This window comes from Epinephelus lanceolatus, chromosome 10, assembly GCF_041903045.1.
Source record: "Epinephelus lanceolatus isolate andai-2023 chromosome 10, ASM4190304v1, whole genome shotgun sequence".
NCBI classification, from domain to species: domain Eukaryota; kingdom Metazoa; phylum Chordata; class Actinopteri; order Perciformes; family Serranidae; genus Epinephelus; species Epinephelus lanceolatus.
In genome coordinates, this window is record NC_135743.1 from 24,127,741 (window position 1) to 24,150,817 (window position 23,077).

General features: G+C 42.5%; 1 protein-coding gene across 1 annotated transcript in view; it reads right to left on the reverse strand.

Annotated features, from left to right (window-relative positions):
- Window positions 1-1,203: 1,203 nt before the first annotated feature.
- Window positions 1,204-23,077, reverse strand: part of nphs1 (NPHS1 adhesion molecule, nephrin) — a 55,260-nt gene continuing 33,386 nt past the window's right edge. Inside the window, exons 11-30 of the mRNA XM_033640020.2 lie at window positions 21,977-22,118; window positions 21,303-21,427; window positions 21,037-21,205; window positions 20,684-20,813; window positions 20,304-20,476; window positions 19,464-19,604; window positions 18,764-18,904; window positions 17,266-17,387; window positions 16,463-16,622; window positions 16,152-16,308; window positions 15,598-15,749; window positions 12,190-12,301; window positions 11,920-12,101; window positions 11,751-11,801; window positions 11,304-11,426; window positions 10,680-10,728; window positions 10,215-10,347; window positions 7,407-7,485; window positions 7,025-7,194; window positions 1,204-6,865 (exon numbers count right to left, since the gene is read on the reverse strand). Of these exons, the coding sequence (XP_033495911.1) occupies window positions 6,776-6,865; window positions 7,025-7,194; window positions 7,407-7,485; window positions 10,215-10,347; window positions 10,680-10,728; window positions 11,304-11,426; window positions 11,751-11,801; window positions 11,920-12,101; window positions 12,190-12,301; window positions 15,598-15,749; window positions 16,152-16,308; window positions 16,463-16,622; window positions 17,266-17,387; window positions 18,764-18,904; window positions 19,464-19,604; window positions 20,304-20,476; window positions 20,684-20,813; window positions 21,037-21,205; window positions 21,303-21,427; window positions 21,977-22,118 (2,601 nt within the window). The 3' untranslated portion in view covers window positions 1,204-6,775. The remainder of the gene's footprint in view (window positions 6,866-7,024; window positions 7,195-7,406; window positions 7,486-10,214; window positions 10,348-10,679; window positions 10,729-11,303; window positions 11,427-11,750; window positions 11,802-11,919; window positions 12,102-12,189; window positions 12,302-15,597; window positions 15,750-16,151; window positions 16,309-16,462; window positions 16,623-17,265; window positions 17,388-18,763; window positions 18,905-19,463; window positions 19,605-20,303; window positions 20,477-20,683; window positions 20,814-21,036; window positions 21,206-21,302; window positions 21,428-21,976; window positions 22,119-23,077) is intronic.

The window sequence follows — 23,077 nt, forward strand, 5'->3', positions numbered from 1 at the left end:
ATCTGTAGGTTCCATTTCGAAATGAGACCAAACTGTTTTATAGATGTCAGTATTTCAGTCATCACAATAAAGGCCAAAGTGTGGTCTGCAACAAACTGGGCAAGGCTTTTTGTTTTCAGTGAAGCTGATTTCCATAAAACTTGTGGCTCCTATCAGCCAATTAACAGCATTGAGGAGTCAGCAGTCAGTCATGAATCTACACACAAAATATTAGGCTGATTGGTCCAGTAGTTTGTGAGATTATGTGGACAGACAGATACACGCTCACACACATTTCCAGAAGTATGATCCTCTTCAGGCTTACACCAGGCAGCGATAATAAGTTGCGTCTTTCTTCCAAAACAAACCTTAGCACAAGCCAGATCAAGATCTTTAAGGGTGCTTTCAGACCTGGAGATAATTTGCCTTGGTCTGAATCAGAGTTGGATAATTGCCTACAGTTGGTTTGTGTTCTCACAGCAGCATTTACAAGCGGACGAGATCAAACACCTGCAGCGAAAGCTGCCTTTGATTGGTCAAAATTTCCATGTGGGAAAATTCCTGGAAGTAAACAAAACATTGAAGAAGAGTACACTTGCAAGATAAATGCAACACTTTCTAGTGTCACAATGGAGGGACAACTACACAGGTTGATGTTAGAGCTGGTCATCGTGGACTATATTGCTGTCATTGTTCATTTTAGTTAAACCATACAGTTTGAAAACGAGGTGCGGCTCCAACTAGAAAACAATGTTTTGATGCATTGGATGTGCTGAATGTGCATATTAAGGCAGTACAGGAAGAGGCGCACATCAATAATCCTCCAGGACTGTAACATGCTCATGATTAACCCAAACAATGCGCAATGTGGCTGCAGTTGGTCCGGCTCAAGGTCAGAACATGTTCTCACCACAGAAGAACCACACCAGAGTTTGTTTGTAACCAGACTGAGACCACCTCTTCAAGAAGGTCTCGGTCCAGTTGTTTTGCTGCACATTCGAGTGTGATTGCTGTGTTCACACCTGACACCTTGATTGAACCAAACCAAAACCAAACAGGGCAGGTGTGAAAGCACCCTAAGACATGAGGTGGTGACGCTCATGGGAAGTGCAGTCTTCATTCAAGGAAACAGTACCACTTTTGTCCACAGGGGCTGCCAAAATCAACACAAATGGCATTTCCTTGTAGTCGCTTCAATGCAACACTTCCTTAATAACTAGTTCCTTTTTTTTTTTTCATTCTTTTTATTAGTCTTGCTGGACATTTTGTTTACCTGCATGATCACACTATATAGTTTGCTTTCTAAATTTCCCATTAAATACAATTTATTTATTTATTATATTATATTATACAGGTTCACATATACAGTATGTGCAGATAAATACACTTTAGACATGGGTACATAAAATGGGGTCCTTCAAAAGCAGTGACCTGTCTATGTAAGTACCGATCGCAGTATATGAGGTGAATTATTAATGCTAAAATGTAAACATTCATAAAATGTTTTTGTACAGTATATCCTATTAGACTCTGAATTAATAATAACATAATGTTTTTCTCTTTTTTGTCCTTTTGTCATCTGTTTATCCCGGTATTTGGGTGGGAGTAGGTGTGCATTTAAATGAGTGAGATACAGGGGGGATGTGTGGATTTAAATGTGCTTACATATAAAAAACAAATACACCCAGGTTTAAATGAGACTTGAAAAAGAAAGATATTTTTCTTTTGTTGAATATACTGTATACCTTTGGGGAAAAATACCAGGAGAGTAATGCTTGTCTGGATGTGAATTTTGTTTAATGGAGCCTACACTATTTCAAATAGAGACAAATGGGGACTGTGAGAGTGCAATGTTTTAACAATGGAAAAACTCAGCTTCATGTTGTTTTATATGCGATCTCTCTGGGCTCAATAAGCACGTCTGCTTTTCTGTGGTATAGCTTTATTTTGTCTCATCTTCCTGGTACGGTGTACACACTGTGGCCAGTCATCAAACTCATCTATAATTAAAGATGCTATTTCAGTTTCAATATGCTTTCAGATCTTCCTTTATCAAGATTATCAATCAATTATTTTCACTTCCTGGTTATCTTTCATGGACCACTGTTATATTTATTCAGTTGTATTCTTTCATCCACATTGGAGGGCAAATTACATCCTCATTACTGACAACAGGAGAGCAGAGCCACAAAGTGAGTCGTAATAACTGCCAGTAAAATCATGTTCTAATTTGTAAAACCTGTGGTTGCTTTTGATTTGATTTCTATTTAGTTCAAATTGAAAAATCTGAATAATGAGAGCAATGACAGGGTTTGCGGAAATCGGAGTTAAATTTGAGTTAGCTCCCCACTGGTAGCACAACCTGTTAAAGTGATAAAGGAGTATTATTCAATCTCCTGTTTGTTTTCCACAAAAACATTCAGGAGAGGGGTAAAAAGGACGCGGAAACACTGCCAGAGCTGAGGTAATTAAAGTCTCTTATTTGTTTCTCTTTTGACTTTAATTGTGCACTCGTGCAGCCTGAATGTTGGAGCTCCCAAGAGATTCTTTTGAACGCATCATATCAAAACGTTCACGAGGCAAATGAGGAAAAATAGAAGTTGACGTACAGTATTGAGCTGTCAAGCCTTCAGTTTAGCAGATTACTGCTCCTGCCTGAGCCGAAATGATGCATCTTGAACAGGCTTTGGTATGAACACAGCAGTCATCTTGACAGGAACTTAAACAATTGTTCAGTAATGAGACAAACATACCTTGACAGCTCATGATGGAGAATAGTGAGCCTAATTGAGGGAACGCAGCTCTGTGAAACATTGAGATTTATCTCCAGGCAGTCAGGCCCCATTGAGGAAACAGAATGTTGTAGGTTTGTACAAATGTGTGGACGACAGCAGCCTCGCCAGAATTTAACTATCACTTCTCTCAGTAAACATCTCCACTGCACTCTACAGTGATAACACTAAAAAGAGTAATGTTGTGTGAAGCTTGGGCCAGCTACAGAAAAAGTCATGACGCACACCACATCATCTTTATCAAAAAAGAAAAGTGGACATTTCAGTTAAGGAAGAATAAATCAAGATTTGCCTGCACTGTGTTATTGTGTTTCGTGTGTGCATCTGTGTACTCATGAGACTGATGTGAAGAATAGTGCTTGGGGGAAAAGCAGAAGTTGGAAGCAGAAACAGGATGCATGCATAACGGCTCCGTGTACAGATATAATAAGAGCCCAGTCACTATTTGTGTATTTTACAAGGCAGCGGGAACCTAAAAGAGCCGTGGAAACTTTGAGGAAGTTTCTGATCTGTGCACAGTGAACCTTCAAAGATGAAGTTACATAAAAATATACAGCGCAACCCTGTTATTGTAATCCAGGAAGACACCATCTATTTTTTGCGTGTGTTTCATTGGTTCTCAGGATGGCGTGACAATAGTTGGGTTTTCATCCAAATGTAGCAGGAATTTTAACCCAGTTTTCAGAAAATCATCAAAAGAAAATGCGAATTTATATGCGAATATTGGGAGCTGGTTCATCAAGATAAGCAAGGGGTGGCGCTAATTCTCAGGTCAGGTGACATTACACCACTGGAGAACGCTAGTAAAACCTCAAACAAAGGAAAACAATCAATGTATAATAACGGAGAGCGCACTGAACAATGAAAATAGAGAGTTTTGAACAGTGGACATTACAGCTCCGTTCTCTTAGAAGAGTTCTTGTAACAGTGCTTTGTGAATAAAAGCCATCCAGTGATGACACAGAGTGTTTGCAGTGGCCTATACAATGACGGGGTACATCATGACTGTACGTCATCATATATTCCCTGATTCAGTTTCCATTACATTTAGCTTGTATCAATACACCATTTTCTCCACCTCTCCAAGCATAAAAACTTTGTGATATTTTGAGGGGTTTTTTGGTGATTCCACTCAGTAATTTATGCGCTAATTAAAAATGTGCCCCAAAACAGATAGATGGAAACGCATGTACGCACTTATATCGTCAATTTTTTTTTCTTAAAACAGACTTTTGTCCTTATTTTAATTTAGATTTTTTAACCCATGCTAACAGCATGGCTCTATGGATGGCAGTGGCACCTCTTTGATCTAGACTGAAATATTTCAAGAACTTTTCATGAATTGCCACTAAAGTTTGTCCAAACATTCATGTTCCTGTAAAGATTAGTCCCACCAACTTTACATAAGGTACTCTAGGTTATACATTCTGGTTTTGTCCTAAGATTGTTCCTTTTTGGCAGGATAGGTATTGTAAAATTCATGACATTCACATTGAACTTGACCCGTTAATTGCCCTGTTTGGTTGTTCTGAAGCTTCTCTTGCTCTGCCACATACTGTACAGAGGTTCCTGATGGTTGGCCTGTTCGTAGCAAGGGATTATTCTTAAGGAATGGAAGGCTACCAGTGCTCCCTATTTCTGTAGATGGCTTAGGGAAGTAGTCTTGGGGATTCACCTTGAGAGACTACGATACAACAAACTGAGTTTGTATGATAAATTTGAGAGTGTTTGGGACCCATTACTTAGGCGCCTTACTTTACCATCTATTATCTTGGCCATTTTGCCGTTCTGTTTATGTAATAGGCTTAACATTGTATTTATTTCCGCCAAGTCTGGCTTTTTTATTTTTATTTATGAATTTTTTGGAGGATTTGTCTTTATTTTTGTTTTTTTTGTATGTGGGTTGAGTATGTTTGTTAGTCTGTTTGTATATGTATTGTTGTTTTTGAGATGAAAATCAAATATAATATGAAAAAAAGATGAATCCCACCAACTTTGGTGATCCCCTGACTTTTTGCCTGGCAATATAAAGCCAAAATTTCAGTTTGCCCAAAACTCTGGTCTCTGAAGACTGCAAAACTAATGACGTTCCTATTAACCTCAGCTGTACTTTAGTGCTTATTAGGAAATGTTAGCTTCTTATCAAGTTAAACTGAGATGGTGAACTTGACACACTTTATATCATGGATGTATAATGAAAACTGGATACAGAGTTGGGAACTGGACCCCCTTCATTCCTATGACAGTTGCTCAGTGGTGCATAAAGCCAAAATGTTCAACTGGTGTGTAACATTACCACCCATTACTGCCCATAGAGCAGGTGCACTAGAGACTTCTACTGGTGGAGTCAGCTACTTCCTGTTTACTGATCTGCTAACTTGAATGGGAATAAAATCATTTAATTGTGCGGCTCTTGTAGACTTTCCAAATTTTATCACATTGAATGGATCAAATTTTGATAGTAATTTTGCAGGGGTTGTGACGCTCTAAGAAATGTATTCACTGATTTAGAGACGTCCCCTTCACAATATAAGTCTATGGGGAAAAGTCTTTCAGGGCCCAGTGGCATCATGTGACGGACCCAAGAGTTACCCGGTTTGGTCACTACGAAAATTGGCTTCAAAGCCTAGTGCACGTCCTGGGGGTCTGCATTACACCTGCTGAACATCTGCATATTAGCATTGTCACTGTGAGCATGTTAGCATGCTGATCTCAGCAGTTAGCTCAAACCAATGCTGTGGTAAAGTGCAGCTTCCCAGAGCTGCTAGCATGGCTGCAGACTCTTTGTCTTTTTTTATTTCACTTAAATTGTATTTTTATCTCTATAATACTAGAACTGGTTTAATCTTGTTATAAAATCTAATCCATTTTTATTAGATTTTATATTGGATGTTATTGTTAATTTGCTGTCTTGTGGGAAGCAACTTTGGCTTCGAAAAGTGTTCTATAAATAAAGATTAGAATTACTGTTTTTCTTTCAACTATAATTTAAACAGTAATGAAACCCACTGGAAGAAAAGAGTGTGTGTGTATATATATATATATATATATATATATATATATGGTAGCAGTAGCCACAGCAGCAGCTTAGCCTCTCTTCCTGACTCTATCTGTCTTTGACTGTCCACTCTCGGTGAAACAAATTCCCTGCACGGTTTCTCTCTCTCGCTGATGCTGTGAGCTGAACCCCAATCCCAGAGAACACAGGATTAGAGTCTGGCCCCAGATATGGCTTTGCATCCTGAAGACATAACCATGCTAAATACCACTCAGTACTATGCTATTGTAGGGATTCCCACAGACTAACTGTGAAACTCTTTGTGTCGTAGAGGGGAGGGACAGGTCACTGTCGTCAGGTTCCCGTCTGGATACATGTTTAAAATGTTGACATCATATGGGTCAAATAGGATGCTGTCTGCTTCGGAGGCACTGTGAGTCTGTGCTGCTTCTGCCCCAGCGCTAACCACAGTGTTGTCAGTCCATTTTTGTCTATAACTGACTGATTCATGTCTACCTGCAGGCCAAAGGAGGAGGGGGGGACTGTGAGTAGTGACCATGACTTGGCTCCAAGGAAGAGGGTAAAGGTTAAAGAACAAAGCGAGGTCAAGGGAGGTGTAGGATCACAGAGGGGGAAGAAAATAAGCAGGTGGATGTAAAAAGCATTTTGAAATTCTTGATTGCATGGCTTGGCTTTCAGATATTTCTCAAATCATTGTGCTCACTTCTGTTCAGCCTCTTGAGTTTGCCATACCCAGCTGTGGGACAACACTCACTGTTAACAATATACACAGAAAAAATTATATTGAAATACTGAATGACATTTTAGCACTCCAGATACATTCTAATCTTTTGATGGGTACATTCAAGGTGACTTGTGAAATACCATTTGAAAAGAATTAAAAAAAAGACACTGTATTCAATAGCTGCTACTCAACAGTACTAAATGACAACTGTTGAGTCACAAGCCGTGCCGTAGCGTATGTATTTGCTCTGACCTTCTTATTCTAAACTAATTCGCCTTGCAGTTCAAAGGGAAGCTCTGAATCTCTCTGTGGTTGTTGTAGATCCATGAACTCCCCCACTCTCTCAGCACCCTGCAGAGAGACAGATTGCATCTCAGTTACCATCATATACTATGTGATAAAGCTACAGCACATCAGTAGCTTTATAGATAATTTATTTTTCAGCCGAATTTTGATAACAAATGTATCAAATAAGAGCTCTCATCACAGGCTGGGGTTTTGTTTACAGACCTGGGGGGAGGTCGGTGATCTCCACTCACGCCTTTGATGCGGCAATCTGTGGTCAAACAAGGACGCAGGGGAAGGAAGAGTTCGGGAAGCCAGGATGTCCTGGTACAGTCCCCCGTCTCTTACATCTTCATACAGATGGCTGCGAGAGTCCATGGGGAGGTGGGTGACATCTTGAAGAGCACATGGAAATAGATTCGCAAAACATGAATAATGCTAGTGGCAAACATTACAATAAATCTGAAAGTACTCCAGTTGGCCCGGGCTGTCTGCAGAAAGTTCAAACAAGACAGATTTGGCTCCTGTTCTGCTCGGACCTCATTGTATTTTGAATATGAGGTGTTTATTGTTGCCTTGTTTACTCTAAAGTTTATTTGTGTCTCACCAGGCCTTCGCGTTTCCTCAGGGAGTGGGCTGAAAGGCAGCGTGTAGTCACCGGTAGGGTAATAATAATGGGAACTTTCCTGAAATTAGTGAAACAGAAGAGATCACATCAGATTAGCTTTGACCTCAAGTGACTTTGGGTAAATGACAAAGCCATATTTGCTAAATCAGTACAAAGGGGACAGCGGGGAGGGTTCATCGACCTAAAGTATTTTCTCACTGGCCTCTAGAAAAATTAAACCACGCTGTTAGACGTGGTTTTATTTGCATTGCTTTTACCTGTCTACATGTACACAGATATTTTCATAAATGGATGTTTTATTTTTTGGCCTCTCGTCCACACCCTTTTTGTTTAGGGTCACTAAAACAGATATTTTTGAGAATGCCTCCAGAGGTGCAAATTTTTATGTGCTTCACAGACAAACGGAGGTGTCTGCTGCACCCAGTATCATCTGATCCAAATCAGCGTCCATGGTTAAAACTCCACCACCACGGTTTTGGATCAGCCCTGGTCGGACCACCAGACGGTGGGACAATTTAGAGAGTATGACTGTTGTTAACAGGGAGTGAAAGGTAAATGTCTGCATGTCCAGAGTAGGGCTGGGCGATATAATGACTATGTACTGTATGATACATCTATATATTTTCGAGCAAGATATAAATTTAGACCACACAATTTATATTGACAAAGGGTCAAGTTGCGTTACATAACACATACCAGTGTGCATCTCTCCCCTCTCTCACACTCTCCCCACAGCTCCACCCCACTCACTCACTCACTCACTCACTCACTCACTAGTTCTCTAGCAACACCCAGAGAGACACAGAGCTGCTACTCTATTTAATCTGTCTGTTAATTAGTCTACAGTGTGATCCATCTATATGTTGCACCCGCTATGCTAAATCAGTGTGAGATGAGGGAAATTACCACAGTAGTACACATGCAATTCAACGCTGCGCTGCTAGTTTGTGTGTGAGGTGGATCACAGCGCGTTGCCATTCTACTTGGTAGCTGAAGTCTAATTTGTGACAGTGAGACAGCGCCTGGATGCAAGCGACAGATGTGTAAATGCAGCGACAACACAGATATTTCATACACAAGACGTATAATGCAGACAAAGTGTCTCTCCCTCCCTCCCTCAGCCTCTCTGTTGATGCTCTGTGAATTAATAAGATTTACAGCCTAAATAAGAAAAATAAAAACAGATTTTAATTATTGTCCAGCACTAGATTTGTTTTGAAAGGCCATGAAAAATGACTTTTTACTCCCCCACAAAAATGTTTAACTGTCCCAAACTACAATGGATTTAGGCCGACTTGATACATTAATACTCATGTTATAGCTTTGTGTCCTGTGCTGCAAACCTTTAAAAAAGACTTTTCCCAATAGACATACATGGATAAAAAAATTATGTCTGTACATCAGAATTTTTCTTAGCACCACAAGGCCCTGCAAAATGACCCCTTTTTCCTATCAGAATCTGATCCATTCAGTTGATAACATTTGGAAAGTCTAGAAGAGCCACATAACTGAATCATTTTAAATGCATCTCAAATTAGCAGAATGCTAAACTGTAAGTAGCTGTCTCGGCCAGCGGAAGTCTAGTGCGCCTGTTCAGTGGTAATCATCCCTGTAATTTCATACGTGCCAGCTGAACTCTTTGGCTTAATACTCCCTTGAACAACTTTCATAGTAATGAACAGGGCTCCTCCTCCAATGCTGTATCCAGTTCTCTTTACACATCCGTAGAATCAACAGTGATGAGATCTCCAGTACGTGTTTGTTAGGCTGTACACTTTACTACCTTTGCGATAAACAGAGACTGCAGAAACGCTGATGAGCGTATTGAGTTGTTTTTAGCTCTAGTTCTATTTTTGACAAAGATATTTTGTAAAACTAAGGTTGTGTGGACAGATTTTTTTTTTTTTTTTTTTTAAGAGGAAAGCATCAGTTTTTTAATATCTTCATACCTGTAGCCAGGGCCTTACACTGTATATTCATCTCTGACATTTCAGTGGTGGATGTCTGCCTCCTCTCCAGTACAACAGAGGTGGACAGACTTGCTGTGAACGGTTTTAATTGGAACTACCGAAGACGATATAGTCCCTACGAAAATGGTTGACACACTGAAGTGGGCCATCCAGACTAATTGTGATTTACAGAATGAGACGTCCTATTTCCAAAACTGTGAGGACCCCCTCCATTGTGATAGGGTCTGGGTAGAAATCTCACGGACAAGTGTCTCAAAATTTGGGCAAATAAAACCAAAACTATCTGCACTTACGGCCAGATATCACTACAGGGAGATAGGAAAATATGTTTTTATTTTATTTTTATTTTTTTTTGGCTGAACCGACCCTTACAGGTACATCCTGTATTAAATTAGGAGAAAGATAAAGCCTGCCTCAGTGGGGATTTGAGGTTTCATTATACCCCATCCTGACAGCACAAAGCTATCTGTTTTCTTCTACCTCGCTCAACAGTTTTCTTCAAGGTTCAAATCCTTGTTGGCCTTTTAAAAGTACAAAATGATAATTTCTCGGAGATCGATGTGCATTTTGAATGCTAATTGTGAGGTATTGATCTGTGTTCCATCTCTATGCACAGCTAAAGGTTTCATTAGTTTATCTATCCATTTCCCTTGTTATGGCTGAATTCTCCACTTCCTCCTCTGCCAGATATCATCACCCCCTGCCTAACCTCTTTCCTCCCCTCATCTGTTTACTCTCTGCATATTCTCTCATCTGCCCTTTTCTCTTTCTCTCATCCCGCTCCTCCCTTTCTCCCTCCTCTCTTTGCCGTTCTCACCGCTGCATAGCTCTCGTAGACATTGCTGTCTGTTTCAGACCCAGAGTCGATGAGGAGGGTGCGCTGGGCTGCGGCGTTGATCTTTTCTCTGCTCTCATACTTATTGGAGTTGCTTACAGTTGACTGACTGGACCTGCATGAAGAAATCAGATTCTGTCATCTACCTTTACTTTCTGGATTCATTTCCCAACAACAATGAACTACCAGAGATGCAAAACCCTCCGCACACATAGCACCTTTTTTACTGCACACATTAAGCTCTTAATAACAGTGTATCATGTAGTGTGTGCACACATTTATTGCAGGTTTGATGATACCAATATGAATGGATACTGACAGAGGCTTGTTGTTTTGCCCGCCTGGCTGTTTTAGTAGCTGGGTCAGCCAACGGATCAGGCCTCAGATTTCTTAGAGTGGATTGGATGTGTGTCTCTTTATTACTTCTACTGCAGGGCCTTAACTTACCCCTCCTCTTCACTCTTCTTTCCATCCAACACACTGCCTCCTCTACCCCCTGCAGGGGAAACACAAACAGGAGGAAAGAGGCTTAGTGTTAGGAAATTAGAACTTGAAGAGAAGAGCATCATCTCATAAGCACCGAAATTGATCAGAGCAATAGAAGGGCCAGAGAGCGAGAGTGAGTGAAAGACACGTCAGCGGCAAAAAAATCTATGTAAAAACCAGAGGGCAGAAGAAGGTGAGGAGTGAAAAATAAAAGATGGAGAGGGGAGGACCTGACAGTTAGAGTGAAGAACAAATAGGAAGAGACAGAAGGAGAGATCGAGAGAGGACATAACGCTAGCAAATGAGATAAAAGATATGGACGCAGCACAGAAGTGACAGCTTTGAAGGATGAATGTGGCAGGAGGTAGAGGCTTAGAGAATAAGCAGAAGGAGAGGAGACAGGATAGGCGAATAGAAAGAGGGACATGGTGAGATGAGAAGAGAGTGAGAGGCTGAGCTGACAATTGCATCATGGTTCGGGAATAATCTCTTTAGAGTTCTGGTGAGGAATCGGGACATTATAATGCCAAAAAGCGACGGAGGAGACGCTTTCACATCCACAGATGAAAAGATCATTATGGTTACCTGTCTGGCCTCGCTTCTTTTTCCACCTCAATCCAAAGTAGCAACCCAGGGAATTAAACACCAGCAGGACTCCAAACACCACTGTGAACACCACTGTCAAATAGGCCGGCAGTCCACTTGCACCTAGTTCACAAAACATTAGAAGCATTAGCTCAATGCATAACAATGAAAGTTAAAGAGGGAGTGATATGGAAATTTGGGGAGATAAAGACTGACTGGGACAGACCCAACTACTCTCTCAATTGTCTTTATTGATTAAAGACTAGCAGAGGGGAAAAAGTATGGGTGGGCGCCATGACAACCACTACTCTCGTAGAGCAAACATTAACAGCCTTGGAGGTGCATACATTAACATGATTTAGCCAAATGAAGCTAGCTGCTGTGCAAACAGCAATTTCCAACTGCCCTTAAAAGCTTTTTTTCAGGGAGTTGGGATAAAAGACTCACTCTGTGAGACTGAGTCGTCATCTGTCAGGACTTCTTCCACTTCTGGCCTCTCTGAAAAGAAATAACTGAAACTTACATGCCACACATCACATCACAACATGTAATAGATTATCAGATGGTTGTGCAGTAGAGTCCTTTCAGTGTCAAGCTGGGGTTACTCCAAACTGACCCTTGGTGGTGATGGTCAGTACTGCATTGTTGTCAGCATATCCACTCTCTCCAATTGCATTGAGGGCATTGACAGAGAAGTTGTAGGTGGTGACAGGCTGCAGGCCAGTGACAGTGAAGGTTGTTGCTCTGGGAGGAAAGACGTCCATGTAGAGGAAACTGGCTGACTTATCCCAACAGTATCTGTCGACCAAATCTCACTGTCAAGTACAGTTCTTTTATTATTAAAAGCCTGTCATGCCTGAACTGACATACCTTCTTGACATCTCACCTTACACGAAATCTTTGCTGCAAACCGCCGTTGAAGCCGGGGATCCACTCCAGAGTGACCGAGTCATGGGTGACGCTGACTTGGCGAAACGACAAAGGAGGATCGGGGTGATCTGAGGGCGAAAGACAGAAAGAGATGTAGGGAAGAAAAAAGCAATTGTGCCCTTGATTTTGTGAGAACACTGAAGAGCAGAACACCTTAACTCGTCAGGTGGTTATTTGAAAAGGCTTTGGGTGGTAGGAAATGGGAGATGTGTGCCATGAGATAGTCAAGTGATTATATCTGCAGACTGTGAAATAACACCTGAGGCCCCGCTGGCCTATAGGAGCGTGCCTCCCCTACGGCCTCGCTCTCTGCTTTGGAGTGGTTATAAATAGACAAATTGATATTACTAAAAGAGAGCGCCGAGCGGATGTTCTTCCTGATTGAAATAGAAGAGGAAGAAAAACGATTTGAGCTATTCTCGCTTTCCCGATTGGTCATACAATTGTGTTTGAAAACACAATTATTCTTACTATTAGATATGAGTATCAGAAGGACCAGCGATAACTGTTTACCTCGGAGCAAAATGTTGATTTGTGGGTGGACATGGTTTAACTGGGCTATGACACTTATCACATATTTTCAAGTACTGCAGCATTTTAAGTCTGGATAATTTCATGTAGAAAGCTGCTAATATCTGCTGATGATAAATAAGAGTGAATGAAATTAAAACAGGGGAGCGAGGAGATGATCTCCAAGGTCAGAACTTGTCAGAGAGCCTCTTTGTTTTTTAACAGTTTATCTCTTCTTAATCACAGTTTATTCCACAGGCTTCCAGAGAACATCTTTTTGACAGCAACAGCTTTGCATTTTTAACAGCGCACCACTCCTTATCTGCTTTTTCTTAAGGTTGTGCTTTGTTGTATGAATGATCAGGAAACATGGGCAGAGCCGTGGCTGATCCCTCTCCGAACAAAGTGGCTGATTTGTCCAATTTATCCAACCAAAGTCATGCAATGACGGATGAAGCCTCTTGATTATGATCAATATGGTGAACAAAGATCAAAGGATGCTAACCAGGCCTTCAGTCTGACATGAGGCACTGCTTCAGTCAGGGTAGTGGAGAGAAAGTGGATTATTTTGCATTTGGAGCATGAAAAAAAAGAAGGGTGGTTTTGGGGGCAGAGGGAGAGATAGTCAAGGAGAGAAGGAGGAGAGATTGTTGAGCAGCAACATAAGAAGGGGATGCTCCACTCGTCTCTGGCTCCAGGCTGCAGCCCAGTTTGCAGAGTAAATAATTCCCACTATCAGCTCCGCTCATAAGATTCCAGGGCAAAGAGGTCAGCCTTATTTGGATCTCGTCTCCTTCAAATCCAAAGAGCGCCATGCTACGAAAAAAAAAGCGCCCCTCTCTTCCTCTGGAGCTCTAAAATGATAAGGAAGCATATAAAATTTATTATCACTGCGTCAGATTAATTATGAATATTCACAGCACTAAAAAAAATTGACTGGGGAAAAACAGGGCCAATATTGGATTGTATTTTATGGTTTTTATAGTAAACATTAAATGTGTCCAATGATGGCTGTGGGCCTTCGCTGAGAGCAGGACTGTGTTGATAATGGCGGTAGTGCAAGGATACACTAGTAGCTGGAAGGCAGAAAAGTCTAAGCACGCCGGGAGAGCAAAGCATATCACTGCAGCATTATCTGAGGGAGAAGTGAAGTACTGCTATGGGCTAAATGATAAGGTAGAGATAGAGCAATGGAATAAGTTCCTTAAAGGGCTGACACTCAGGAGCAACAGCTCTCTCCGGTTTACAGAATTCTGCATGCTCAATGGCCCTCCCACACTATTGTAATGTTGCTGGAAAAGGCTGATAAAGCTTGGACAAAAGCAGCACAGACACAATTATTTTGAGATGCTGCCAAATTAGAACCAAAGGAATAGTTTGTGCTCCACTGCCAAGTACGTGCTATGCATAATCCCTACATGTTGTGTGCCCTAACCACTGACTTTGATCATTTGCCATTCATTTAAAGATGCATTAGGTGATTTTTGACCACTAGGGAGCAGAAAGACTCTAACAAAGCTGTTGGCAACAGAGGCTTGACGCACAATACTGTAGGTTTAGCAGGCTGCTTCAGCAAACTATTACTTAGACATCTACACTATCTGACATACACTTGCCTTGTAGCTATGTTTTTTGTCTGCTCTGACCTCTATCTGGGTCTTTTCATCACTTAACTTTCTGCACAATCCACCCCTTGAAATAGGCTTTTTGACATTTAATGCTGGGCAGGTAACACACCCTCTGCTTGTTTAGAGAAAATAGCTTCAGTAACGGTTTTTAGATCAGGGTGAGTGTGTTGATGAGAGCAGTAGGACTCAACTGTACACGCTATGTGTGGGCCAGGTCAACAAAGGAAAGAGCAAAAGGTGTGGGTGGGTGTTCATTCTCAGTGGCTTGTTATTACAAGTGATCCTTCTGCACAACAGTGAGTCATTTTATTCAACTGTAATTTTTAAAAAATGCTTGATGATTTTTTTAAAGAAATACTATACAGCATTTTCCGAGGAAAACTAGCACTAGAAATGTGGTGGTGTATTATTCTGAGGAGCTCCTGCCCTCTGCCTGTATTTTCTTATTTTCTTATATTGCTGTGTTCAGGATGTTTTTGTGCTGCAACCTTTGAGCAGTGGTGTGTTGCTACCAGCCAATAACAAAGCGTAGGTGAGGTCACGACTTCATAAAAAAGTAGTGACCAGGTAGCAGTGGCACGTACTGAAGATGAAAATACAAAAATTGCGGGCACAGTGCTTAAAATACAAAAATATAGCAAGGTTAAATGCCAAGCAGCAAAGCTGGTTTCAGAATGAGTTAATCAGGGGTTGGCTTTCACTTTCACAGGATGGGGATGAAGAGCGATGCAGAGTTGGCCTGTTTTCTGTTGGACAGGTTGGTGCTGGAGGTTAGCTTGCCAAAGTATTGGGTTGTCCTTTAAAACAAATGTAAAGTCCCTACAAAAAGTAGTTTCAGTGTATGTACAAGCATTGTATAGAGGAGGGGCCAGGTTTGAATCTTGTGTATACAAACAGCAACCGACAATTCCTGCATAGCATACCCTTGATATATTGTTGCTGTCAAAGGAAAACTTTGCATCTCCCAATATGGTTTGAGAGTAAACTGAAAGATCAAGTGTTCCCTCATGAAATGAGAAAATTCTCCCACATCTGAAGCCAAATAAACCCTTTGACAGACCCATTGAATTATCTAAAAAATGCATTGCTACAACACTGAGACAGGGTTCTTTATTAGCTCATGAAAAGTTGATATTTTGGAGGTATATTTTCCGCAGGACAACCTTAGTCACTCGGAGACACACACCCATACACACAGAAACCACAAATAAACACAGATACAGTACTTGTGCTGACGAGCTGGATGTCTAGCTTGTCTTCCCCAAGTGAGTTGCGAGCAGTGCAGCTGAAGACAGCATAGTCCAAGGCTGCGCTCACATTTACAACTCTAACTGTGCTGGTGTGGAAGGAGCCCTCCCTCAAGGTCCGCTCCTCATACCTGCAGCACGCAGGCACACACACGCACGCACGCACGCACGCACACACACACACACACACACACACACACACACACACACACAGAAAGAGAGATAAATCCTGAGCTGGAAGACAGCAGGGATTGTGATGTCCTGCAGATTGCACTAAGTCACCCAATTTCACACATCAAAGAAGCATTAAACAGGTATTTGCATAGTGAAAAGCAAAGTATAAAATGCACTAAATCTGGATTTAGTGGTGAAATAGCAAGAAACAGCAAAAGAATATATTATATTAGGGTAAAACCTAATCTAATTGTGAGGATTCATCAATATGTAACCAAATGCTGACAGTAGCACCAAAGTTAATAGTGAAAAGAATGTCAAAAGAAGGATTTGAAATGGAATAATCCCTTCTCTCTGACCTGGGGTTTGCAAAGTCCATGTGCACACCGTTTTTTTCCCAAGAGAAGTCGACACGCGGAATACCCTCCGCCTGACACACTACCTCAGCTGTAGCAGTGCCGTCCCCTCTACTCGCCACCTTCCTCCACTGGGCTCCTTTCTGAAGCTCTGGTTTGACTACACAAGACAAGATGAGCATGGAGGTTATTCATGCAGAAACCAGACACAACGTGTATTTGTTGACAAGTACAAAAACACGTGCGTGCTCCTACTAATAAATCTCTGTGCGTATTTGTTCCCTTCTGACAGTGAATAAATGCCACAGACTCACATTGCACTACCAGCCGCACATCTACAGTGTCAGGGGGTGCTATGCCATTATTGGCTCTGCACTGGTAAAGACCAGCGTGAGCCCGAGTCACATCATGGATAGTCAGGAGGCCAGATTCGTCTTCCTGGGTCTCCTGTCCCATCTCCACCTCCCCTTCTCCCTGTGGAAGACAAAGTGAGGAGGAATGAGCGTCAGACAGCAGCGATCCCTCAAAACACACTCCCCTCCTCCGGGGTGAGAGCTGGAGTAGGAGGGGGCTGCGCGAGAGCGAGGCAGGTAGACAGTGAGGGAGAGTTAAGCGGGAAACCATCAGGGCTTGAGGTGAGGATGGGAAGGGCGTCGGGGGAACAAGCTCTGAGGACAGAGAAAGATAATGCCAAGGGTTGGAGAGCCACAGGGAAAGGGAAAAGGAGGGGCTGTGCAGGTTGAAAGCGGGACACACAGCACTGCCGGGGGGTGGGTTAGACCGGAGAAGGCATCAGTAGATACAGAGACCACGCCACATTGACGAATGTGCCCTTTAGTCACGCAGCAGTAATGAAAGCTATTTTTCTGGATTTGGGCTGTGTGTGGAGCAGGAAGAGGTGGGGTGGAAGGATAGTTAGAGCCAGTGAAATATGGTGTATCTGTGCATTTAGAAAGGACAGTGATAAACGGTAAGAACGGACAAAATAATAGAAAGCAAGGCAGATAAAGGGAATATAATTCAAGGGATGACTGTGTTTCTGTGTATATACTGTATATGTGTATGTGTGTGTGTGTGTGTGTGTGTGTGTGTGTGTGTTGTGTATCCGACCTCTTACCAGCCATTTCCAAGAGAACATGTCAGATATAATGGGGTTGGCATCTGCCACACATATCAGGTCTGCTGTTTCTCCCAGGTTCACTAACACGGGGTCTTTCTCTGCTTTGACACTCGCAGCATCTGAGAGTAAGAAAGAGGGACAAGGCTAAGGCAGGACCAAAGGTTAACATGCCAACTTGGGACAAATCATTTGCCGAGCCATTAAACAGGCATGTCGTATTGCTATAATTACTCTTACACTCGTTTGCCTTTGAACTGGTTCATAACCCTGTCCTAATTGGTCTCTTTGTTTCAGATACAATGCCATTAACTTCTCTATAAGTTGGAGGATTACAGATGCTTCTGCAGACAAACTGAGAAATGGTCACTTGACCCAGAAGGCCCTCCGCTGACAGCACATTCCCACATGGACTATGACAGACTGACCAGTTCCCCTCTCTTCATTAAGTCCTCTTTCCTTCCTGACTGCACGACTCCTCTTCTTGTCTTTATTCGCCCCTACCTCACAAGCTTTTTATACTTCCCACGGGTGCCATGTACTCGCAACAATGAGGCCATTAGTGCCTACTTGTCTAAACCTATGTTCACACTTGAAGAACAGTGGTGGGAAACACTAGACACAGACCTCTGGGTTGGTGGGGTACACCCATGCTGGCCTGCTAACCAAGACCGACATTGTTAAGTGGGCTACATCGCCACCCATAAAAGCTACTACAATCCTACATACATAATGAATATCTACAACTGTCAAGTCCAGTCAGATCAGGATGGAAGAATCCATTAGGCGTGTACCATGGGCTTTGGTGAAACAGGCAGACCTACATTTTCAACACTTCCATTATTAAATCATCAGTATCGGGGCGGAGGGCCTGCAGCTCCAGGCTGGGCCTGGGGCAGCAGTGGAGATGCGCGGCCTTGCATGGAGGCCTAATGAATGTGGCATGTTTGCTGGGTAGGTGCTGAAAGTCAAAATTGATGTCGGGACGTGTCAGCGCGTGTGGATGTGCTGACGGCTCTGATACTTTGCAGCTTTAGACAAGCTCCAAAAACATGTTAAAATCCATTGCACAAAATAACAGGCAACAGAAATTCAGCTCATTCTCCACATTTAAAGGACGAAGGCTGTTCAGCAGTGGTAAATGATGTGGTTGACTTGTGACCCACACGGCCCACAGGTATACCTGCCGATGTAGCACGTCAGAATCGGGGAAAAAAAGTGATTAATTATGCATGGATTGCAGGAAAAGTACTGTTTCTATATTTTCTCACTCATTCTCTCCCTGTCATTTTCTGTTCTATCAATATTTCCTCCAGTACTGTAAGTGCTCTGAGGAACTTTAATTAATCCATACAAGTTGTAAATAATTAAACTTGCTTTTAAAGGTAAAATATAAAAACACATGAGGAAAAATAGTTACAGCGCAGCTGCCACTCTACCTTCCTTTAACATAAAATATAAAACCGTGTAGGCCGTAAGGATGCATGTAGGTCCTTACACTGAACGTCCAGCATGATGGAGGTCTGGCTGATGCCCTCATCATTGCTACACTTGACAGTGTAAACGCCGGCATCTTTCCTCGTCACATTCTCGATCTCCAGCGAGTTGTCATCTGACCAGTGGTAGCGCACATCCCCTCCTTTCCAAAAACATGAAAAAACACACACACTTGCACACACGAAACAATGGTAAATTAAGTATTCATTACACGCTCATCAACCACGTGTCCTCTGGCCACTGGTCTCTAAGTGACATCTAATCCTGCATTATTGATTGGCCTGGCTGGATTCCCACATCAAACCAACAATAGGCTGCGTGAGAGACACCTCCTATACCACAGCAGTCAAAATGTAATAGGTGGGTTTCCGCATTCAGGATACAGTCATTTTATGGCGGGGGCTGCATATGATGGAGCTAACAGAGTTAACAGAGAAAACGAGTGGGTGCAGCAGGGCCCCGATGACACCGGCCTGGAGGAGAAGCCAGGTTTAGAACCGTTGTGTTGTATTCAGGGAGACAGCAAACCTCATTTAGACTGCATACATTAGACCCATAATGAGAATCACATTTGGCAGGGTCCCATGCTGGCTAACCTGCCATGTTTTATTCAGACCCTGAATGGCAGAGCTGAGTGCTTACTTGCTTGCTCAGCTCAACTAGGACCTGGTTTATAGAGCCATCACACAGCCCTGGATCACCTTTGACCAGTTTCTCCCTGCGGTGCAGCCAAATGCAGGAGACCTCCTCTGGGTTAGCTGAGACCAGCAGTGGGATGGTTGCCATGTCATCCTCCACCACTTGGACCTGCGTTGGCTGCTCGGGGCTGAACTCTGGTGGGTCTGACACAAAAAACGGCACACGCATTCAGCTACAGTAACTTGGATTTACACCAAAAATACATGAGCTGAGACATGAATACAAACTCACGCTCACAGAACGACAAGAAGGAGCGAGCGAGAACACAAAGACACACAAAACATGTTGAGCATGAAAGCAGGAAGAGACACTAATGAGAGTCAAACCAGTAGAAAGTCGACATCCCACCAGTAATTCCAGATCTAACCAACTTCACATACTTAGACAACGGGGGAGTAAGGCAATGCGGGAGGGAGAGGGACAGGCATTAAAACGACGAGTGACAGTACTGTTGTCCAACAGCAGCTCCGCACAAACACACAGTGACATTCCTTCATGCTCATACACAGTACCAAGCTTTGAAGCAGCGGCTGGCTGCTGCCTGTGAAATGGCATCAAAGACAAACATGGCCATGCAGCAAAGCAAATGCACAATTAGGACACACTGCCGCAGAGCTCAACAGACCCACAAATCGCAACAAAGGTTTCCAGTAAACAAAAAAAAATACACAAATGCTATACGCTGACATCTCTGTGCAAAAGTACACCAAGCAAAGCAGCTTACATCTGCACCATCATCACTATGCATCGTTTAAAGATTTGTGCAAACCACATCATGTGGTCACTCGCCAGGAAGAAAGAAAACAAAACAGAAAGAAACAAACGATTCAACCTCAACTTACAAAGCACATTGAGTATGAAGAATGTGTTAGCCCCCTCTGCTAGCACAGGACTGTAGGCCTGGCAAATGACCCTCTGATTGTGATGCTGTGAACTCAGATTTAGGGACAGAGAACTCTGCACTGACACACCACCAAACGGAGCACTCCTGGGTGGCTGCTCTGCTCCCTGGAATCTAGGAATACAAATTGCATCCAGCAAATCCAATCAGCAGCGGGGTTTAAGTTCACCAAACAATCATGAACATTGCCACATTTAACAGGATAAACATCAGTCAGTCGGACTCATTCTGACACTGAATTAGCCGTATAATTTTGCAGGAAAATGCTCAAATTGATGTTATTGTCTGCTGTGGGTCTTTCCACCCACTGCCTTGCCAAACCTGAGTGTGCCTAAGCTCCAGGAGATGCTGGCCTTGGGGTTACTGCTTCCAGACTGGCACTCCAGAGTTAGCATCTGGCCCCGACGTATCTCGTTCTGTTTAGTTGAGATCTTCATACTTATTGCTGGGACTGAGAAACAATGGAGTAAACAAGAAAACACAACACTTGCTGACAATATCAAGATGAAGAGTATAAAATGATGTCGCAAAAATCTGTGGGAATGAATTTATATCAAATCCATTTATCGGATATTGTGCTTTTCTCTCAGCTGAGTTCCACTGAAATAAAGCTGTGTGTGTTAGTGTGTGTGTGTGTGTGTGTGTGTGTGTGTAAGAGTTCCAGTCTAACTCACAGTGAACCAAGAGCTTAGTCTCGGCAGAAATGGTCTTCCTCGCTTTATTTGTGGCATCACAGCGGTAGGTGGCCATGTTGTCACTCGCCGCCAGAACCAGGACCAGTTCTCGAGCAACACCCCGTTCAAAGGGCGTCTGCCTCAGTGCGTGAGTCACAAGCCTTCCATTCTGAAACAGGAAGAAAGGGTTTTACACAAAGAAGTGTGTGTGCTCTCGATTTACCTCACAGCACACAAACAGGCATGCATATACAGAGCGCACTAACCTTGAACCAGGTCAGAGTCCCAGTGGGATTCCCTCCAGTGGAGAAGCAGGTGAGACGGACCGTGGTCCCTGACCGAAGGGGGACATCTTGAGGGGGAGCATCGAGCCATACCTTTTGAGGGGGGTCTGTTATAAAAGGATCAACAAGAGTTAGAGTAGAATACTTTTACAGTTTGAGTTTGTTTTTTTGACCATGCATGTTTAGCATGTTTATATAAGTCTGTGGCTTCTTAAACTCCCCTGACACATTTCTTTTTTTACTGTCTGTCTTTATGCAGTTTTATGAGTGTGCAAATATTAAAATAATAATAATATTAAAAAAAATAGCAGACCAGTTGTTTCTGCTGTATTTAGAGACTGTCACTGGCCTCTGAAAAGAGCAAAAGTCAAAGCCGGTTATTCAGAATATGTGCAATTTGAAAGTGTGGGCCGTGAAACAGCTGTGCATTCTGTGTTAAGAGTTATACTTGTCAAGAGCTATATTTGCCTTATAATTGCATTTCTTTATATTTAGAGCGATAATTACATTTGACCCCTCCTGAACCACCTTGATGAGATGTATAAAGCGGTATCAAATCAAAACTTCATCCTCATCCCTCATGGGGATTTTATTTCATGCTGATTATATCTACTAAAATAGAACAGTTTAAAGAATCTAGACTAAGGCTTACTCACGATAGACACTCAGAATGGCAGTCTGGGTCTTGGAGAAGTGTGTGCCCTTGTTGAAAGCCTCACAGGTGAGTTGCAGCCCATCTTCCTCCCGGGAGACCCTGTGGGTCATGTTGGACATGGTTGTCATCCCACCATTGTCTCCCTGCAGACACAACGCACACATGACAGTTCAGTCAGGGGACAGACAGCCTTGGTCCCTGGCGTTGTCAGTCTTGGGACAACAAGGGGGGGGGGGGATCAGGGAGGGGGATCAGGGAGAAAAACAACCCTCACTGGTTTGTCTTGGCGAATACAGATGGCAAATTAGCTGCCGTAATGACTGATGTTGTGCATGGTCTGTGATAAATAAGCATATTCATCTGACTCTCCTGCTTTGCACACTGTTATAAATTGAGCAAACCATCATTTTGCACCTGCCTGATAGTGGTCATGCCTGTGCAGCACATCTGGTTATTAAAGCCATTATTGTGGTGATTACTGTAAAAGCCACAGTCAGAAAGACTAACAAAGACCCTGGACAGGAGCGTCAGTCTTCATTAACCTCACACTGTTTCAGATGCATTAAAGCTCACACACAGCACACTGAGTGCCTTGTGTAAGATCAAATGAAAATGCTACTGCCAGATGAATAAAGAGCTTGTTTAATAATGCTCATCTTCTGTGTCAGCTTTTATTCACTTTGATCTTATTAACATACACAAAAGAGGAGAAGAGCAGCAGAATACTCTTTTTGGAGCCGGCTGCTGATTCATTTGCAAAGCTGCAGCGGGTCTATTCAGACGTGCTGCTCATGGTCACACCGTTTTCTTTCATCTATAAAAGGTTCACATGAGGTCACATTTCATTTTGAAGATTCTTTTAATTCATTGGGAGGCATTTTAAAAGTTTTTTGTTGGTACCCTAAAGGCAAGCTTGACTGAAGGGCAACGCTTTTGCACTTTGTCTTTTATGAATTGCGTTCACAGAAAATAAATAAATAAAGAAATAAAAACATACCTTTTTTTCAGTATCCTCTTTAAACTGATCAGCGTGATCATCAGTTACAACTCATTGTGTACTCTTGTCAACACTGCTCTTGCCAACCTGCTCAGACAGATAGAT